The sequence below is a fragment of the Lithobates pipiens genome, unplaced genomic scaffold (assembly GCF_037356315.1).
Source record: "Lithobates pipiens isolate NorthernLeopardFrog02 unplaced genomic scaffold, aLitPip1_a1.2 Scaffold_27, whole genome shotgun sequence".
NCBI lineage: Eukaryota > Metazoa > Chordata > Amphibia > Anura > Ranidae > Lithobates > Lithobates pipiens.
This window is the reverse complement of record NW_027507788.1, coordinates 224,467,529-224,486,875: the sequence shown is the minus strand read 5'-3', so window position 1 is coordinate 224,486,875 and position 19,347 is coordinate 224,467,529. Positions and strand designations below refer to the sequence as shown.

The 19,347-nt window shown below is 45.0% G+C and overlaps 1 protein-coding gene across 2 annotated transcripts in view; it reads right to left on the bottom strand.

Moving 5' to 3' along the window:
• Positions 1-19,347, bottom strand: part of RNF207 (ring finger protein 207) — a 90,162-nt gene that overhangs the window by 12,264 nt on the left and 58,551 nt on the right. Inside the window, exons 13-16 of one of the 2 annotated variants that reach the window (XM_077458304.1) lie at positions 13,543-13,732; positions 5,011-5,196; positions 4,682-4,733; positions 1,189-1,306 (exon numbers count right to left, since the gene is read on the bottom strand). In XM_077458304.1, the coding sequence (XP_077314430.1) occupies positions 1,189-1,306; positions 4,682-4,733; positions 5,011-5,196; positions 13,543-13,732 (546 nt within the window). The remainder of the gene's footprint in view (positions 1-1,188; positions 1,307-4,681; positions 4,734-5,010; positions 5,197-13,542; positions 13,733-19,347) is intronic. The other variant, XM_077458305.1, reaches the window with a different exon arrangement.

Sequence of the window (19,347 nt, the reverse complement as noted above, 5' to 3'; positions counted from 1 at the left end):
GCGTCCATTGACTCTGCGTCATCGGATATGATTGACAGCAGCGGGAGCCAATGGCTGCGCTGCTATCAATCTATCCAATGAGGACCCGAGACAGTGGCTGGAGCGGGTGTGCTTGTCGCTGGAACGACCGGATCAGGCAAATAAGAGAGGGGGGGGGGGGGAGCTGCAGCACAGTTTTTCACCTTATTACATAGAATAGAAAAACCTCAAGGGTTTACAACCCCTTTAACTTAGCCAATGAAATGAGAGAGAACAAAAAAAAAATCACTTTGCAAAAGGAAATCCAATCACAAGCGAGGAAAAAACAAGATTTTTGCCAGCGGGCTCCTGAATCGCTGAAGTCGGCACAATATCACCTCAGTCACTAAACGAAGGGAAAATTCTCTTTGCAAGCATGCTCTACTCCAGGGATATGCAATTAGCGGACCTCCAGCTGTTGCAGATCTACAAGTCCCATGAGGCATAGCGAGACTCTGACAGCCACAACAATGACTCCCAGAGGCATGATGGGACTTGTAGTTTTGCAACAGCTGGAGGTCCGCTGATTGCATATCCCTGATCTACACCTTTGCCTTCCCTATTTCCTCCCCTCTCCCATCATCTAACTAATACATTTTTTAACCTTTTCACCCCCGGAAGATTTTACCCCCTTCCTGACCAGAGCACTTTTTGCGATTCGGCACTGCGTCGCTTTAACTGACAATTGCGCAGTCTTGCGACGTGGCTCCCAAACAAAACTAACGTCTTTTTTTAACAAAAAATAGAGATTTCTTTTGGTGGTATTTGATCACCTCTGCGGTTTTTATTTTTTTTCGCTATAAACTAAAAAATGCGTAAATTTTGAAAAAAACTCAATATTTTTTTACTTTTTGCTGTAATAACTATCCCCCCAAAAATACATAAAAAAAATTTTTTTTCTTCTCAGTTTAGGCCGATATGGACTCTTCTACATATTTTTGGGGGATATGGAAGGGTTACATCCACTTTAAGCTTTAAGGAACTTTTTCATATCTTCCGGTGTATCAGGTAGAAAAAAACAGTCACCATTGGCAGGATGTGCCCAACAAGGAACAAATGAACAGGTTAAACCCCCAAAAATGTATCAGGATGGAAAGATTTGTACAATTCTTTCTTGGATATCAATAATTAAACCAAAAAACACATCACAAAACTATAAACATTTCCTACCTGGGCTCCAGGCGCTCTTTGACCTTGGCGATGGATCGTACATATGGCGCGATCTGCTTGGCGATTGTGGTCAGGTATCCGTTTTCTTGTTTCAGTTGCTGGAGGTCGTGTAGCTGAGCTGCAGAGAACGAGAGACCAGACCACGGATGGGGCAATCATTATCGGTGGCAGGATTCTCCCTCCCAGCCCTGTGCCCTAATGAGGTTACTGCCCCCCAACAGCTGTAGGTGTACAAAGGTCGAGGGTGACTGTGATGTCATCAACCAAATATGGTCACATGGCCATATTAGGCCAATGATATTGACGTAATACACCAATCAGCCAAATCTTTACGACCGCTCACCAAATATAAAGTGGGCCCCCCTTTTGCAGCCAAAACAGACCTGACCCATCCAGGAATGGCCCCCACTAGACTTCTGAAGGTACGCTGTGGTATCTGGCACCAAGCCTTCTGTAGCAGATCCTTCAAGTTCTGTAAGTTGGGAAGTTGGGCCTCCGTGGATCGTACTTGTTTTACCAGCACATCCCACAGATGCTCCATTGGATGGAGATTTGCAGAATGTGGAGGCCAAATCAACATCTCAAACTCATTGTGTTCCTCAAACCATTCTTGAACCATTTTTGCAGTGTGGCGGGGTGCATTATCCTGCTGAAAGAGGCCACTGCCATTAGGGAATACCATTTCAATGAAGGGGTGTACTTGGTCACCAACAATGTTTAGGTATGTGGTCCGTGTCACATACACATGAATGGGAGGAGCCAAGGCTTTCCCAGCAGAACATTGCCTGTAGCATCACACTGCCGCCGCCGGCTTGTCTTCTTCCCATACTGCATCCTGGTACCATCACTTCCCCTAGTAAGTGACCCACCCGACCAACCACATGAAGAAAACGTGATTCATCAAACCACGTCACCTTCCTCCATTGCTCCGTGTTCCAGTTTTGATGCACCCATGCCCATTGTAGGCACTTTTGGCTGTGGACACGGGTCAGCATGGGTACCCTGACCCTCACCCATACACAAACTGCGATGCCCATTTTTTCTCCTTTCAACACATGAACTTCAGGGACAACATGTTCACTTGCTGCCTAATATATCCCACCCCATTTTCAGATGTCATTGAAGATGAGATAATCAATGTTCTTGACTTAATCTGTCAGTGGTCATAAAGTTGTAGCTGATCGGTGTATAGCGAAATGGCTATACTAAGTCAATAATATTGACCTACAGTGGTGTGAAAAAGTGTTTGCCCCCTTCCTCATTTCCTGTTCCTTTGCATGTTTGTCACACTTAATTGTTTCAGAACATCAAACCAATTTAAACAATAGTCAAGGACAACACAAGTAAACACAAAATGCAATTTGTAAATGAAGGTGTTTATTATTAAAGGTGAAAAAAAATCCAAACCATCATGGCCCTGTGTGAAAAAGTGATTGCCCCCCTTGTTAAAACATACTATAACTGTTGTTGACCACACCTGAGTTCAATTTCTATAGCCACACCCAGGCCTTATTATTGCCACACCTGTTCACAATCAAGGCATCACTTAAATAGGAGCTGCTTGACACAGTAAGGTCCACCAGAAGATCCTTAAGGCCGGGTTCACACTATAGCGATGCGGGAACGCCGCGAATCCGCTGCGTTTTCCCGCATCGCATTGCTCCCGCCGGCAGTTCACACTGCCCTATGCGGACGGCTGGGAGTGTCAATGATATGTTAATGACACCCCCAGATCCGTCCGCATATCGCAGTGCGATCTGCCGACTCGCACAGGAATCGGATCGCATGGTGTGAACACCCATGCTATCCGATTCTGTTGCGGACCCAAAAAAGGGTCCTGTGCGAGTTTGCTGCGGGAGCGCTGCGAATTCAGCCATACTATCTGTATGGCTGAACTCGCATCGCTACGGAGATCGGATGTGATTTGCTGTGCGAATCACATCCGGATCTCCCCCCGCAGCGGTGTGAACCGGGCCTCAAAGCTACACATCATGCCGAGACCCAAAGAACTTCAGGAACAATTTAGAAAGAAAGTAATTGAGATCTATCAGTCTGGAAAGGGTTATAAAGCCATTTCCAAAGCTTTGGGAATCCAGCGAACCACAGTGAGAGCCATTATCCACAAATGGCGAAGACACGGAACAGTGGTGAACCTTCCCAGGAGTGGCCGGCCGCCCAAAATTACCCCAAGAGTGCAGCGACGACTCATCCAAGAGGTCACAAAAGACCCCACAACAACGTCCAAGGAACTGCAGGCCTCACTTGCCTCAGTTAAGGTCAGCGTTCATGCCTCCACCATCAGGAAAAGACTGGGCAAAAATGGCCTGCATGGCAGAGTTCCAAGGAGAAAACCACTGCTGAGCAAAAAGAACATCAAAGCTCGTCTCAATTTCTCCACAACACATCTTGATGATCCCCAAGACTTTTGGGACAACATTCTGTGGACCGATGAGACAAAAGTGGAACTCTTTGGAAGGTGTGTGTCCAAGTATATCTGGCGTAGAAGGAACACTGCATTTCATAAAAAGAACATTATACCAACAGTAAAATATGGTGGTGGTAGTGTGATGGTCTGGGGCTGTTTTGCTGCTTCAGGACCTGGAAGACTTGCCGTGATAAAAGGAACTATGAATTCTGCTGTCTACCAAGAGATCCTGAAGGAGAATGTCCGACCATCTGTTCGTGTACTCAAGCTGAAACGAACTTGGGTTCTGCAGCAGGACAATGATCCTAAACACACCAGCAAGTCCACCACCGAATGGCTGAAGAAAAACAAAATGAAGACTTTGGAGTGGCCTAGCCAAAGTCCTGACCTGAATCCTATTGAGATGTTGTGGTATGACCTTAAAAAGGCCGTTCATGCTCGAAAACCCTCTAATGTAACTGAATTAGGACAATTCTGCAAAGATGAGTGGGCCAAAATTCCTCCAGGACGCTGTAAAAGCCTCATTGCACGTTATCGCAAACGCTTGGTTGCAGTTGTTGCTGCTAAGGGTGGCCCAACCAGTTATTAGGTTTAGGGGGCAATCACTTTTTCACACAGGGCCATGATGGTTTGGATTTTTTTTCACCTTTAATAATAAACACCTTCATTTACAAATTGCATTTTGTGTTTACTTGTGTTGTCCTTGACTATTGTTTAAATTGGTTTGATGTTCCGAAACACTTAAGTGTGACAAACATGCAAAGGAACAGGAAATGAGGAAGGGGGCAAACACTTTTTCACACCACTGTATAATGGCCATGTGTTATATTAGGCCCATGGCCCAGCAGTGACAACTAACTTCGGGGTTCAGATGACCTTGAATTTGTGCCAAACCCAAGCTTATCACTATCGGTCTCAAAGAAAGGAAGGGCGGAAAAAGGGGGTTCAATAGTCCTACAGGGTGCTAAGAGGTTTAGCTTTTTTGGCAAGGCCTCTGTATATACACACACACACACACACACACAAGTACAACACAACTGTGAATACTGCAGGAACACGTCATATTACCTTCATATATTTCCTGCTCATTTGCCACCCTTTGGTAGGTTTCTTCCCAAATCTAGAATTAAAAAAAGTGAAAGGTTGTAATACATATTTCTGAATATAATGAAAATGATTACATTTATGAAAACCTAAAAAAGGATCAACAGAAAGACTTTGAGGTCCCTCTTCACTCTGAAGGCTTTAGATGCTTCTGGTCTTCTGGCCTCTGATAACAATGGTTGCCCTGTGGCTCATAACTGTGCCCCCGGTTCTGAATTCTTGGCCCTCCTAATATCTCTTCCTTTAGTCTGGCCATTACAGATGCTGCCAATGGATCTGATAAATTAACTCACCTCCTCAAATGCCGTCCTCATCATTTCCACCGAGGAATACTCCGAGGCGATCTGCACATCCACCTGCAGAGACTTCTGGATGATCTCGCTCATGGTGTCTGTCTTGATGAGGGAATGGTGCTTGGTCAGGTCTCTGTGCAGCTCCTGGACCTGGTCCTTCAGATTCTGGATCTCTGTCTGGATGGTCTGTAGGAGAACAGAGATGTCCCGTATGATGGCAGCTAAAGGAATGAGTGGCCCCAACAGCAAAATCAAGTCGAACCGTTATGCCCTGTACACACGACCAGACTTTTCAACATCAAAAGTCCGACGGAATGATTCCGGCAGACCATTCGATTGTGTGTGGGCTGCAGCGGACTTTTGATTTGCAAAAGTCTGACAGACTTTAGAAATGGAACATGTTTCAAATTTTTCCGACAGAACTCCGCCGGACCCAGTTCCTACCGAGAAATCCGCTCGTGTGTATGCTAGTCCGACGGACAAAAACCGACGCGAGGGCAGCTATTGGCTACTGGCTATGAACTTCCTTATTCTAGTCCGGTCGTACGTCATCATGTTCGAATCCGTCGGACTTTGGTGTTATTGTGTGTGGCCAAGTCCGTTCATTCGGAAAGTCCGTCAGAACTCCGTCAAAAGTCTGTCGGACATAAGTCCGGTCGTGTGTACGCGGCATTAGAGTATTAGTCTCCAAACTGTGGCCCTTTGCATGCTTTTACCTGGCCCTTGGGGTATTATTCCCCCCATTGTTAGCAGAAGTGGGGCATTGTTCCTTCCACTCTATTCCTCCTACTGACACCAATGATGGGGCACTATTCCTTCCACTGACACCAATGATGGGGCACTATTCCTCCCACTGACACCAATGATGGGGCACTATTCCTCCCACTGACACCAATGATGGGGCACTATTCCTTCCACTGACACCAATGATGGGCCACTATTCCTCCCACTGACACCAATGATGGGGCACTATTCCTCCCACTGACACCAATGATGGGGCACTATTCCTCCCACTGACACCAATGATGGGGCACTATTCCTCCCACTGACACCAATGATGGTGCACTATTCCTCCCACTGACACCAATGATGGAGCACTATTCCTTCCACTGACACCAATGATGGGGCACTATTCCTTCCACTGACGGGGCACTATTCCTCCCACTGACACCAATGATGGGGCACTATTCCTTCCACTGACACCAATGATGGGGCACTATTTCTCCCACTGACACCAATGATTGGGCACTATTCCTTCCACTGACACCAATGATGGCACACTATTCCTTCCACTGACACCAATGATGGGGCACTATTCCTTCCACTGACACCAATGATGGGGCACTATTCCTTCCACTGACACCAATGACGGGGCACTATTCTTCCCACTGACACCAATGATGGGGCACTATTCCTTCCACTGACACCAATGATGGGGCACTATTTCTCCCACTGACACCAATGATTGGGCACTATTCCTTCCACTGACACCAATGATGGCACACTATTCCTTCCACTGACACCAATGATGGGGCACTATTCCTTCCACTGACACCAATGATGGGGCACTATTCCTTCCACTGACACCAATGACGGGGCACTATTCTTCCCACTGACACCAATGATGGGGCACTATTCCTCCCACTGACACCAATGATGGGTCACTATTCCTCCCACTGATACCAATGATGGGACACTATTCCCCCCACTGATACCAATGATGGGGCACTAATCCTCCCACTGATACCAATGACGGGGCACAATTCCTCCCACTGACACCAATGATGGGTCACTAGTGTTGAGATTACAGAGAAGGTTAGTGTTGGGAATGCAGGGGGGTAATGTTCGGACTAGTGTTAGGTGTACAGGGAGGGTTAGTATGACAGTTGCAAGAATGATTAAGTTTGGGGTTACAAAGTTTAGTGTTAGGATAAGTATAACAGTTACAAGGAATGTTATTCGGTTTATTAGGAGGCTTAGTGTAACTATGAAGATTACAAGAAGGATTAATATTAGGGTTGCAGGGTTAGTATTACTGCTACAAAGAGTATAAGTGTTGTGGAGAGTGTTAGGGTCATAGGGAAGGGTTTGTTTTCCAGTTCTAGGGGGCCTTAGTTATGTGGTTATAGCAAAGGGTTAATGTTAGGGTTATAGGCAGTGGCGGCTGTTGCTAAATATATGGGGGGGGGGTGGCAAACTAAAGCCACAAACCCCCCACCGGTCGTAATTGCCGCAAGCACAGCTGTAGATGGACGGCGGACGGAAAGGCAGGAATCATTGCAAGCATCCCTCCACCCTCCCCCTGCCGTTAGATGGATGAGAAGGTGGCAGCCATCCACCAAACCACCTCCCCCTCGCAGGACCTAACCTTAGGAAGCAGGGGAAAGGAGGAGCCGGGGCCATTACTTCTCCTCCCGGCTGAACAGGAAGTGTGTCCTGCAACCCGGAAGAGAATCAGGAAGACAATAGCAAATATTAATTCCCTATTGTCACACAGCTGGGTGGGCTCAGGTGCGCCCCGAGTCCACCCTTTTTTGAAGCCAATTAGAGCCTCAGGCTCTAATCATGTGCTTAAAAAAACAACAAAAAACAATGAAATCCAATGCGTCTGGCACCTTGCATGTAGATTAGGAGTCAGACGCATGGATTAGGGGGGCGGCGCCCCTTATAGACGGGCTGCCACTGGTTATAGGGAGGGTTAGTGTTCAGGTTATAGGGAAGGTTAGTGTTCGGGTAATAGGGAAGGTTAGTGTTGGGGTTATAGGGAAGGCTAGTGTTCAGGTTATAGGGAGGGTTAGTGTTCAGGTTATAGGGAGGGTTAGTGTTCAGGTTATGGGGGGGTTAGTGTTGGGGTTATAGGGAGGGTTAGTGTTGGGGTTATAGGGAAGGTTAGTGTTCAGGTTATAGGGAGGGTTAGTGTTGGGGTTATAGGGAGGGTTAGTGTTGGGGTTATAGGGAATGTGAGGGGTTAGCTCGGCAGCGGGTGTGTGTGACCCCCTGGATGGGTTCACAACACAAAGTCAGGCACAGCAGACAGCGGTGTAGGTTCAAAAAACAAAAGATCCGGTTTATTTATTTTCCATGCAGTGATACATATAACAGCCAAACAAAAATAAAACAAGAAAATAAATCCTGGTCAGTTTGACCTCTAACTACACACGTAGACTCCCTGTCTAACAACTGGGTGCAGCCTTGTGCTGCCTCAGTCCCTGTCTCTATTGTAGGGGTTTGCCACACAGGCGTTAACTCACCACACAGAACAGATCTCAGACTCCCCAGTCTATACACACAAAACTGGTTCCAGGATGGAGCATCTCCCTATGCATGCTGGGGTTTTTTGTAGAGGCCTTAATGAGCCCACTTACTTCAGCTGGGCTCATTAACTCTTCCCCTCTAATTGTAAAAGTCTGCATAAAGCCTGAATCTAGGACACACATATTTACCATCCTGGATACAACCAGGTGACTTTACCTGCCTGCTGCCACATACCCCCCCCTCTTGTTTCAACCTTGGGGTTGTAACACCAGCAGTCAGACACGCATGTATCCGAGACAAAGCATCCACATTCCCCATTTTAACACCAGGGCGATGCTTAACTGTAAAGTTAAATTCCTGTAGGGCCAGGAACCACCTATTTACCCTTCTATTGGTCTCCTTGTTTTGAGCCATCCACTTTAAAGGAGCGTGATCAGTCACCAGGTCAAAGTGCCTACCTAGCAGATAGTACCGAAGGGAATCTAGAGCCCACTTCACTGCTAAACATTCCTTCTCAATCGTGGAGTAATTTACCTCATGGGACTTCAACTTCCTGCTGACTGGGTGCTCTTCCCCGTTCCAGACCTGGGATAACACTGCTCCTAACCCAACGTCTGATGCATCAGTTTGTACCACGAAGTCCTTCGAGAAGTCTGGTGAGTACAACACTGGCTGGCTACATAAGGCTGTTTTTAAGGACTGAAATGCTTCTTCAGCCTCTGGGGACCATTTAACCATGACCGACTCTTTCCCTTTTGTCAGGTTGGTGAGGGGCACAGCCTGAGAAGCAAAATGGGGAATGAATCGTCGATAATAGCCAGCGATTCCCAGAAAGGCTCGTACCTGTTTCTTGCTGTTGGGACGTGGCCAACTCTGTATGGCCTCGACTTTATTGACTTGGGGTTTTATGACCCCCCTCCCAATAGTGTACCCAAGATATTTGGCCTCCTCCTGTCCAATGGTACACTTCTTTGGATTGGCCGTAAACCCAGCTTCCCGGATAGAGTCTAGGACTGCTTGCACTTTCGGCAAATGTGAGACCCAGTCTGTGCTATGGATAATCACATCATCCAGGTAAGCTGCAGCATATTTCTGATGGGGCCTCAGAATCTTATCCATTTTCCGCTGGAATGTTGCCGGTGCATTTTGTAACCCAAACGGCATTCTCTTATATTGGAATGCCCCATCTGGGGTTACAAACGCAGTTTTCTCCTTGGCCGACTTGGCCAGGGGAATTTGCCAATTCCCTTTGGTGAGATCAAGAGTTGTCATATATCGGGCTGTTCCCAGCCGGTCAATCAACTCATCTATACGCGGCATGGGGTAGGTGTCAAATTTTGTAACTTTATTTAATTGTCGAAAATCGGTACAAAACCGCCAGCTCCCATCAGGTTTGGGCACTAGTACGATAGGACTGGACCAGTCACTCTGGGACTCCTCTATCACACCCAATTCCAGCATCCTTTGAACCTCCCCACGTATTGCCTCCCGTCGGGCCTCTGGTATTCTATAAGGTTTTAGTTTTACCCTTTCTCCTGGCGGGGTGATAATGTCATGCTCTACGCCAGATGTTTGTCCCGGAAGCTCAGAGAAAATCTCTTTGTTACGAAGTACAAACTCTTTAACCTCCTGTTGTTGGGCTTTCGATAAGGTGTCTGCTATTCCAACCTCAGGAACTAAGCAATCAGGCTGTGCTTGTGACAAAGTCTCTGCGACTAGGGATTCCCTATCCCTCCAGGCTTTCAGCAGATTGACGTGATAGATCTGCTCCGGCTTTCGCCTTCCTGGCTGTCTAACCCTGTAGTTCACCTCACTAATTTTTTCAATTACTTCATATGGACCTTGCCATTTGGCCAGAAATTTGCTTTCAACCGTAGGGACTAGTACCAAGACCCTATCCCCCGGGGAAAAAGTACGTGTCTTGGCCCCACGGTTGTACACTCTCTGCTGTGCTAACTGCGCTTGGGTTAAATGTTCCTTTACAATTGGCATTACCTGTGCAATTCTATCTTGCATCAGGGCGACATGCTCAATCACACTCCTGTGAGAACTCTCATTTTCCCAAGTTTCCTTGGCGATATCCAGCAGCCCTCTTGGGTGTCTCCCATAGAGCAACTCGAAGGGTGAGAAACCCGTAGAGGATTGGGGTACCTCCCTAATGGCAAACATCAGATAGTGTATTAGACAATCCCAATTCTTTCCATCTCTATCCACCACCTTCTTTAACATTTGTTTTAGGGTTTTGTTGAATCTTTCAACCAACCCATCTGTTTGGGGGTGATACACAGATGTACGCAATTGCCTCACTTTGTACAACTTGCATAATTCTTTCATAACCCGGGACATAAAGGGTGTACCTTGGTCCGTAAGCAGTTCCTTACAAATACCCACGCGGCTAAAAACAAGGGATAGCTCTTTGGCTATGGTTTTGGCCGAGGTATTTCGGAGAGGAATTGCTTCCGGATAACGGGTGGCATAGTCCAATATAACCAAAATGTACTGATGCCCCCTAGCAGACTTCATTATCGGACCTACCAAATCCATTGCGATCCTCTCAAAGGGGACCTCAATGATAGGAAGAGGTACCAGTGGGTTACGGAAATGTGGCATAGGTGCCGACTTCTGACACACAGGGCAGGAGGAACAATAATTTTCTATTTCCTTCATGACCCCAGGCCAATAGAATCTCTGCAGTACCCTCTCTCTGGTTTTCTCTGTCCCCAGATGACCTCCCAGAATGTGCCCATGAGCCAATTCTAACACCAACTTCCTGTAAGGTTTGGGCACTACAAGTTGCTCAATGGTTTCTTCTGCCCTTTGAGCCACTCGATACAGCAGGTCCCTTTCCATAGTGAAGTAAGGATAAGGGCAAGTCTTATCTGGGTTCACTAACTCGCCATCTATTTTCACCACATTTTCCCGTGCCTTTATTAGGGTGGGGTCTTTTAACTGTTCTGTGGCAAAATTTTCCCTGTGAACCTCAAGATCCGAAAACTCCACAGACGGCATGTTTTCATCTGAGGATGTTGGCTCCTCCCCAGTTTCTCGAGTTTCCCCCGCCAATACCGACAAGGGAAATTCAGGAGAGTCCTCACCACTCCCAGAGGAATTCTGGTCATCTTCCTGGTTTATAGGGGCACCAGTGGGGGGCTCAGGACAATCCCAGAGTTCCCAGAATTTTGGAAAATCCCTTCCCACAATAGCATCATGTGGTAAGTGAGCCACTAACCCCACCTGATGAGAGAGGTTACCTTTGGGGGTCTCAAAAAACACTGAAGTTACAGGATACTCTCGGGTGTCCCCATGCACACAAATAACAGCCACCTTGTTCTTCCCAGAGACCTCTGTAGTAACTAATTCAGCTTTTATCAATGTTACCAGGCTACCTGAATCTAGCAACACATCAACATGTCTACCATTAATACACATTTTACATAAATGTTTCTCAGGTCCCCGAATGGCAGTGCATGCAACTGTCGCAAACAGCGACTGACATCTCTCCCTTATAAAGTCATATTGCATAGGCTCATCCACAACTGGGCAATTGGCTGCAATATGTTCCTCTTGCCGGCAGCGGTAGCAAATAATCTTTTTCGCTGCCTCTTGCAGCATGGGCTTCCTGGGCTGCTCCCGCCAGACCTTAGGTAGAACTCCCACCCTCTCACTCTCTCCATGCTGGCCTTAACAAAAAAAAAAAAAAAAAGTGCCCGCATTCTCCACCAACTGTGAGGGGTTAGCTCGGCAGCGGGTGTGTGTGACCCCCTGGATGGGTTCACAACACAAAGTCAGGCACAGCAGACAGCGGTGTAGGTTCAAAAAACAAAAGATCCGGTTTATTTATTTTCCATGCAGTGATACATATAACAGCCAAACAAAAATAAAACAAGAAAATAAATCCTGGTCAGCTTGACCTCTAACTACACAAGTAGACTCCCTGTCTAACAACTGGGTACAGCCTTGTGCTGCCCCAGTCCCTGTCTCTGTTGTAGAGGTTTGCCACACAGGCGTTAACTCACCACACAGAACAGATATCACACTCCCCAGTCTATACACACAAAACTGGTTCCAGGATGGAGCATCTCCCTATGCATGCTGGGGTTTTTTGTAGAGGCCTTAATGAGCCCACTTGCTTCAGCTGGGCTCATTAACTCTTCCCCTCTAATTGTAAAAGTCTGCGTAAAGCCTGAATCTAGGACACACATATTTACCATCCTGGATACAACCAGGTGACTTTACCTGCCTGCTGCCACAGGAAGGTTAGTGTTCAGGTTATAGGGAGGGTTAGTGTTCAGGTTATGGGGGGGTTAGTGTTGGGGTTATAGGGAGGGTTAGTGTTTGGGTTATAGGGAAGTTTAGTGTTGGGGTTATAGGGAAGTTTAGTGTTCGGGTTATAGGGAAGGTTAGTTTTGGGGTTATAGGGAAGGTTAGTGTTGAGGTTATAGGGAGGGTTAGTGTTCAGGTTATAGGGAGGGTTAGTGTTCAGGTTATAGGGAGGGTTAGTGTTCAGGTTATAGGGAGGGTTAGTGTTCAGGTTATGGGGGGGTTAGTGTTGGGGTTATAGGGAGGGTTAGTGTTTGGGTTATAGTGAAGGTTAGTGTTGGGGTTATAGGGGAGGCTAGTGTTCAGGTAATAGTGAGGGTTAGTGTTGGGGTTATAGGGAAGTTTAGTGTTGGGGTTATAGGGAGGGTTAGTGTTGGGGTTATAGGGAGGGTTAGTGTTGGGGTTATAGGGAAGTTTAGTGTTGGGGTTATAGGGAAGGTTAGTGTTGGGGTTATAGGGAAGGTTAGTGTTGGGGTTATAGGGAGGGTTAGTGTTGGGGTTATAGGGAAGTTTAGTGTTGGGGTTGTAGGGAGGGTTAGTGTTGGGGTTATAGGGAAGGTTAGTGTTGGGGTTATAGGGAGGGTTAGTGTTGGGGTTATATGGAAGGTTAGTGTTGGGGTTATATGGAAGGTTAGTGTTGGGGTTATAGGGGAGGTTAGTGTTGGGGTTATAGGGAGAGTTAGTGTTGGGGTTATAGGGAGAGTTAGTGTTGGGGTTATAGGGAAGGTTAGTGTTGGGGTTATAGGAAGGGTTAGTGTTGGGGTTATAGGGAGGGTTAGTGTTGAGGTTGGTGTTTGACCAATAAATCAGACAAAAAAAATGCTATTTCTTGCAAATTAAACTGACTGATGGAGATGATATGAAAAAATAAAGGTTTAGAGATGATGATGATGAAAGTAACAGGTCATCTTTATAGAACTATTTCAGAGTCTAATTATTGATCTGCGGGCCCCTTACCCTGTACGTCTCCTCATAGCTGCGGCAATGTGTGGTAAATGGGTTGTCCTCTCCTTCGGCCAGCAGGACTTTGGTGCTGATGTATCGGTGCATGGTGGGCTTCCGGACGATGGACCCAGCGATGGATATTTTGTCACAGGAGGAACACCCGGGTATCATTAATGTCTTTGAGCACTGACCACTGGAGATCCTGGAGAAGAAAACCAAAGATCTCACTAGAAACAATCCAAATAAGAACATTCTGACCAAAACTCTGGAAAAATCTTCTGCAATCTTCTACTCTTAACACATAACCAGTTCTATAAACTGCTTTGTGTCCCACGACTGCTGCAGGTTGGCAGTTAACAGGAAGGACATTTTTTTTGCCTTCCTTTGGATCAACTGTGGGTATAGGATTGTGGGTATAGGATTGTGGGTATAGGATTGTGGGTATAGGATTGTGGGTATATGATTGTGGGTATATGATTGTGGGTATAGGATTGTGGGTATAGGATTGTGGGTATATGATTGTGGGTATATGATTGTGGGTATAGGATTGTGGGTATATGATTGTGGGTATAGGATTGTGGGTATAGGATTGTGGGTATATGATTGTGGGTATAGGATTGTGGGTATAGGATTGTGGGTATAGGATTGTGGGTATAGGATTGTGTTATTTTTTCCCATGTGACCAGGGCAGGGTGATATTTTTTTACTTTTCAAATAATTTTATTTTCACTACAGACAGGCAAATGATACAGACAACGCAGAGTTGTGCATATAGATAAGGTACACGTTCCAAGCTTATTCCATTGGACGCTGTTTCAATGGTTAGCAGGTACAATGTACAAAAAAAAAAACACACACCATCGTTTATCACATATAATAGGTTTAGAGACACTCTTACATCATAGTCTGGGAGAAAGATTCAAAGAGAAGGCAGTATCCTAACAGGGTGTTTTATTTTTTGTTATTTGAATTAAATATCAATTTTGTTATGGGTAATCAATTATTATTATTATTGGGAAATTACACTGACCCTTAAAACTAATTAATTTACAGTATATTATGACTATAAAACAATATAGAAACAAAGAACATAAGTATATGTTATAGATACGGTAGATAGATAATCACTGCTATGATTATTTATGATTAATTACTGCTACGATAATGATAATCAATGCTATTTTTATGGATAAAGCAATTAACAAAATAATAAAAACAGCAGCAATAATATTATTACTACAAATAATAACAACATCATAGAATAATAATAATTATTAATAAAAAATATTATTGTTATTATTCTATGATCTATGATATTGTTGTTGTTAATTATTTGTAGCAATAATATTATTGCTGTTATTCTTATTATTCCACTGTGCCTATAATAATAATAATTATTATTGTTATAATTCTGTGATATTGTTGTTGTTAATTATTTGTAGTAATATTATTATTGCTGTTATTTTTATTATTCCGTTGTTTCTATAATTATTAATAATAATAATAATAATAATAACATAAAACTATTACATTCAGAATTCTGTTTTTTAGCTCATGATAAATTAAATTATTGCTACAAATACCATTTTTTTAAAAACAATAATGTGTGAATCTTTATATACAATTAAATAATAATAATAAAAATAATAATAAAATACGTAAATTTAGTTTCCTAGCTGTTATTCCCGATATGTTATTGTGTAATTTAATTTTGCTGTTGGGTTTGTTTACAGACAACAAGTTTAATTGTCACAAAAGGTCCAATGACAACAAATAGAAGATTGTAACAATATGTGTTACTATAACAGCTAAATATGTGATACCAATTGTGCTCTTGTTACAATACAATTTTTAAAAAACAATAATGGATGAATTTTTATATACTACCAGCCATACAGAAATAACTTTTATTTTAGTCATTAAACATACTAAGATTACAGTGAAGTAGCAATATAATTTTATTTTTCCGTTTTTGATTTATAGCATATTCAAGTAAAAATGTAGCTTCAAAATACTTTTTTTTGTTTTTCCCCATTTATCTACCAAAAAATATTACAACTATTAGAAATGTTAAGAAACGGTGGGGAAAATTCACGATGACATATAACAATCATTTTGGGGAGTTTGTACTTCACTCAATAAAAACCCCAATCAGGTTTTAGGAATTGAAATGAACAAATAAAAAAAGAAAGGGATGTTTCTTCTCCTTATTGGCTGATTCAGTTGCATCTTCAACAAGGTGATGTAAAATATACTCCTTTAGTAGATCAGTGTACCTGCTCTGTTAATTTATGTAAAGCACACTGTGATTGGCTGTTCGATGAATGTTGACTATCACTGTTTATAATGTAATAAAAAAAATTAATTAAAAATAAATGAATAAAAAATCCAATTTACCAGAAACGTCGGATTTCTGTCTTCTATAATATCCCGGTGTTTAGTATTACGGATCCAGACTCAGTGACTGTCAATAGGACCAGGCCATCTATGCCCGTCTGCCCGCTGCATTTAAGATGCCTGCTCTGTGCGTGACATATATATATATATATATATATTTAGAGAGAGAGAGAGAGCTGGTGCTAAAGACCCGAGTGCTGAGAGTTCCTTGAAATTCTGATATAAATAGTTGCAGGCGGAACACGTGCCCCGCAGTTCCTCTATAACCCCGACACTGCTAATCACCCAGGTAAAAAAACACAGAGGGACTCATGTGACTTACTATACGTGGAAAATTGTGGCGGTGGGATGCAGATAAAAGAATTGGAGCGGGAGGTTTAGTCTTCAGCTCGCAGTTATAAAGCAAACAAAACAAAAGAAAAAAAAAATGCAAAATCTCCATCATGTAAAGAGGACCAGTCATGTAAAGAGGACCAGTCATGTAAAGCGGACCAGTCATGTAAAGAGGACCAGTCATGTAAAGCGGACCAGTCATGTAAAGCGGACCAGTCATGTAAAGAGGACCAGTCATGTAAAGAGGACCAGTCATGTAAAGCGGACCAGTCATGTAAAGAGGACCAGTCATGTAAAGCGGACCAGTCATGTAAAGCGGACCAGTCATGTAAAGCGGACCGGTCATGTAAAGAGGACCAGTCATGTAAAGAGGACCAGTCATGTAAAGCGGACCAGTCATGTAAAGAGGACCAGTCATGTAAAGCGGACCAGTCATGTAAAGCGGACCAGTCATGTAAAGAGGACCAGTCATGTAAAGCGGACCAGTCATGTAAAGCGGACCAGTCATGTAAAGAGGACCGGTCATGTAAAGCGGACCGGTCATGTAAAGCGGACCAGTCATGTAAAGCGGACCAGTCATGTAAAGCGGACCAGTCATGTAAAGTGGACCAGTCATGTAAAGCGGACCAGTCATGTAAAGTGGACCAGTCATGTAAAGAGGACCAGTCATGTAAGGCAGACCAGTCATGTAAAGAGGACCAGTCATGTAAAGTGGACCAGTCATGTAAAGCGGACCAGTCATGTAAAGAGGACCAGTCATGTAAAGCGGACCAGTCATGTAAAGAGGACCGGTCATGTAAAGAGGACCGGTCATGTAAAGTGGACCAGTCATGTAAAGAGGACCAGTCATGTAAAGAGGACCAGTCATGTAAAGCGGACCAGTCATGTAAAGCGGACCAGTCATGTAAAGAGGACCAGTCATGTAAAGCGGACCGGTCATGTAAAGAGGACCAGTCATGTAAAGCGGACCAGTCATGTAAAGAGGACCGGTCATGTAAAGCGGACCGGTCATGTAAAGAGGACCGGTCATGTAAAGTGGACCAGTCATGTAAAGAGGACCAGTCATGTAAAGTGGACCAGTCATGTAAAGGGGACCAGTCATGTAAAGCGGACCAGTCATGTAAAGAGGACCGGTCGTAAAGCGGACCGGTCATGTAAAGAGGACCGGTCATGTAAAGCGGACCGGTCATGTAAAGAGGACCAGTCATGTAAAGAGGACCAGTCATGTAAAGCGGACTGGTCATGTAAAGCGGACCGGTCATGTAAAGAGGACCAGTCATGTAAAGTGGACCAGTCATGTAAAGCGGACCAGTCATGTAAAGCGGACCGGTCATGTAAAGAGGACCGGTCATGTAAAGCGGACCGGTCATGTAAAGAGGACCAGTCATGTAAAGAGGACCAGTCATGTAAAGCGGACCGGTCATGTAAAGCGGACCAGTCATGTAAAGCGGACCAGTCATGTAAAGCGGACCGGTCATGTAAAGCGGACCAGTCATGTAAAGCGGACTGGTCATGTAAAGCGGACCAGTCATGATTGGGCTTAGGCATCATTTTCCATACCATACAATATGCCAAGTTTCCTATCAGGCCAGTTTCCACCACCCTGTATAGTTGTGTGCACTGAGAAAGGTACGGCTTGAAATATTTTCAGTGCATGCAATCCACCACCTTGCTTTGTGCTGCAGCCAATACAACCCAATGAAATGTCACTTTGTGACATTTCAGTAAAGTTAGCTTAAAAAAATAAGGAAGGAAACCTTCTTATGTGCTAGCCTAGGACTGACGCATTAGCACCACTTACATCCTACTGCACACCGGTGGTCTCCAAACTATGGGCCTGGGGCCAGATGTGGCCCTTTGCTTGCTTTTATCTGGCCCTTGGGCACTATTTTATTCACTGACACCAATGAAGGGCACAATTCCTACCAATCACATCAATGATGGGGCACAGTTCCTCCCAATGACACCAGAAATAGATCCTATTGACACCAATGACGGGTCACAATTCCTCCCAATAATGCCAACAATGGGTCCCAATGACACCAATGATGGGGCACAATTCCTCCCAATAGCGCTATTAATGGGGCACAATTCCTCCCACCGAGACCAATGATGGGGGATCGTTTACTCCCACTGATGCTGGGATATTTTGTACTTCTGATGGCCACAGTCCGGCCCCCCTAATGTCTGAAGCACAGTAAACTTGCCCTTTGGAAAGTTTGGAGACCCCCTTTCTGGACTAAAGCAACTGCTGATAAGAACAGAACAGCTAAGACCAGACAAAGAAAAGAATCCAGGCCGCAACCAGAGTCTGTCAAGTCTTCTAAGATATTGGCTACTTCAGGGCTGCTGTTAGAAACCACGGGGCCCCATACAGCCAACCTGACAGCCCCCCTCCCACCCCCAAACAGTTTACTATGCTTCAGTTATGAATGAGCACAGCTGGTCATCAATACAGATCACTCATTGTGTTCATTCAGGAAAGGAAGGGACTGGTAAATTTAGCATATTTACTGAATCCTTCCCCCACTCTCCACCCCCTTTCAATTGCATGAATCTATCTATGGCCACCCCCTATTCAGGCACCCGGCCCCTTTTTGGGCGCAGGGCACCTGAATTACAGCAGTGGGAGGAGTTTTTGAAGCACCTGATAAGAGCCATAGGCTCTAATAAGCGCCAAAAAAGGTGACCTGCGAGCGCCATGCTGGGGCTTGCAGGTCACTCAGCTGCGTTAGAAAAGCGAATGAATATTCGCTTTAACTAACACTAAAGCGTCTCTCCACCAATCAGATGCTCAGGTCTGTTACCTGTCACCTGATTGGCTGAAATGGCAGGCACTGCTATTGGACGTCTATCAGGAGGAGGGGACGCGAGATGAGGATGGCAGAAGACGCACGGAGTACCCCGTTTGTTGCCATCACCCGCTGCCCCACCAAGACAGGGTAAGTTTCGGGCAGATGGCGAGCGGGCAGGGGGGTCACACCGGGGACGTCCAAGGGCACACTGGCAGCATTTAATGGGCATATTGGCAGCACATGATGGGGACACTGGCAGAATTTGATGGCACAGTGGGAGCGTTGGATGGCA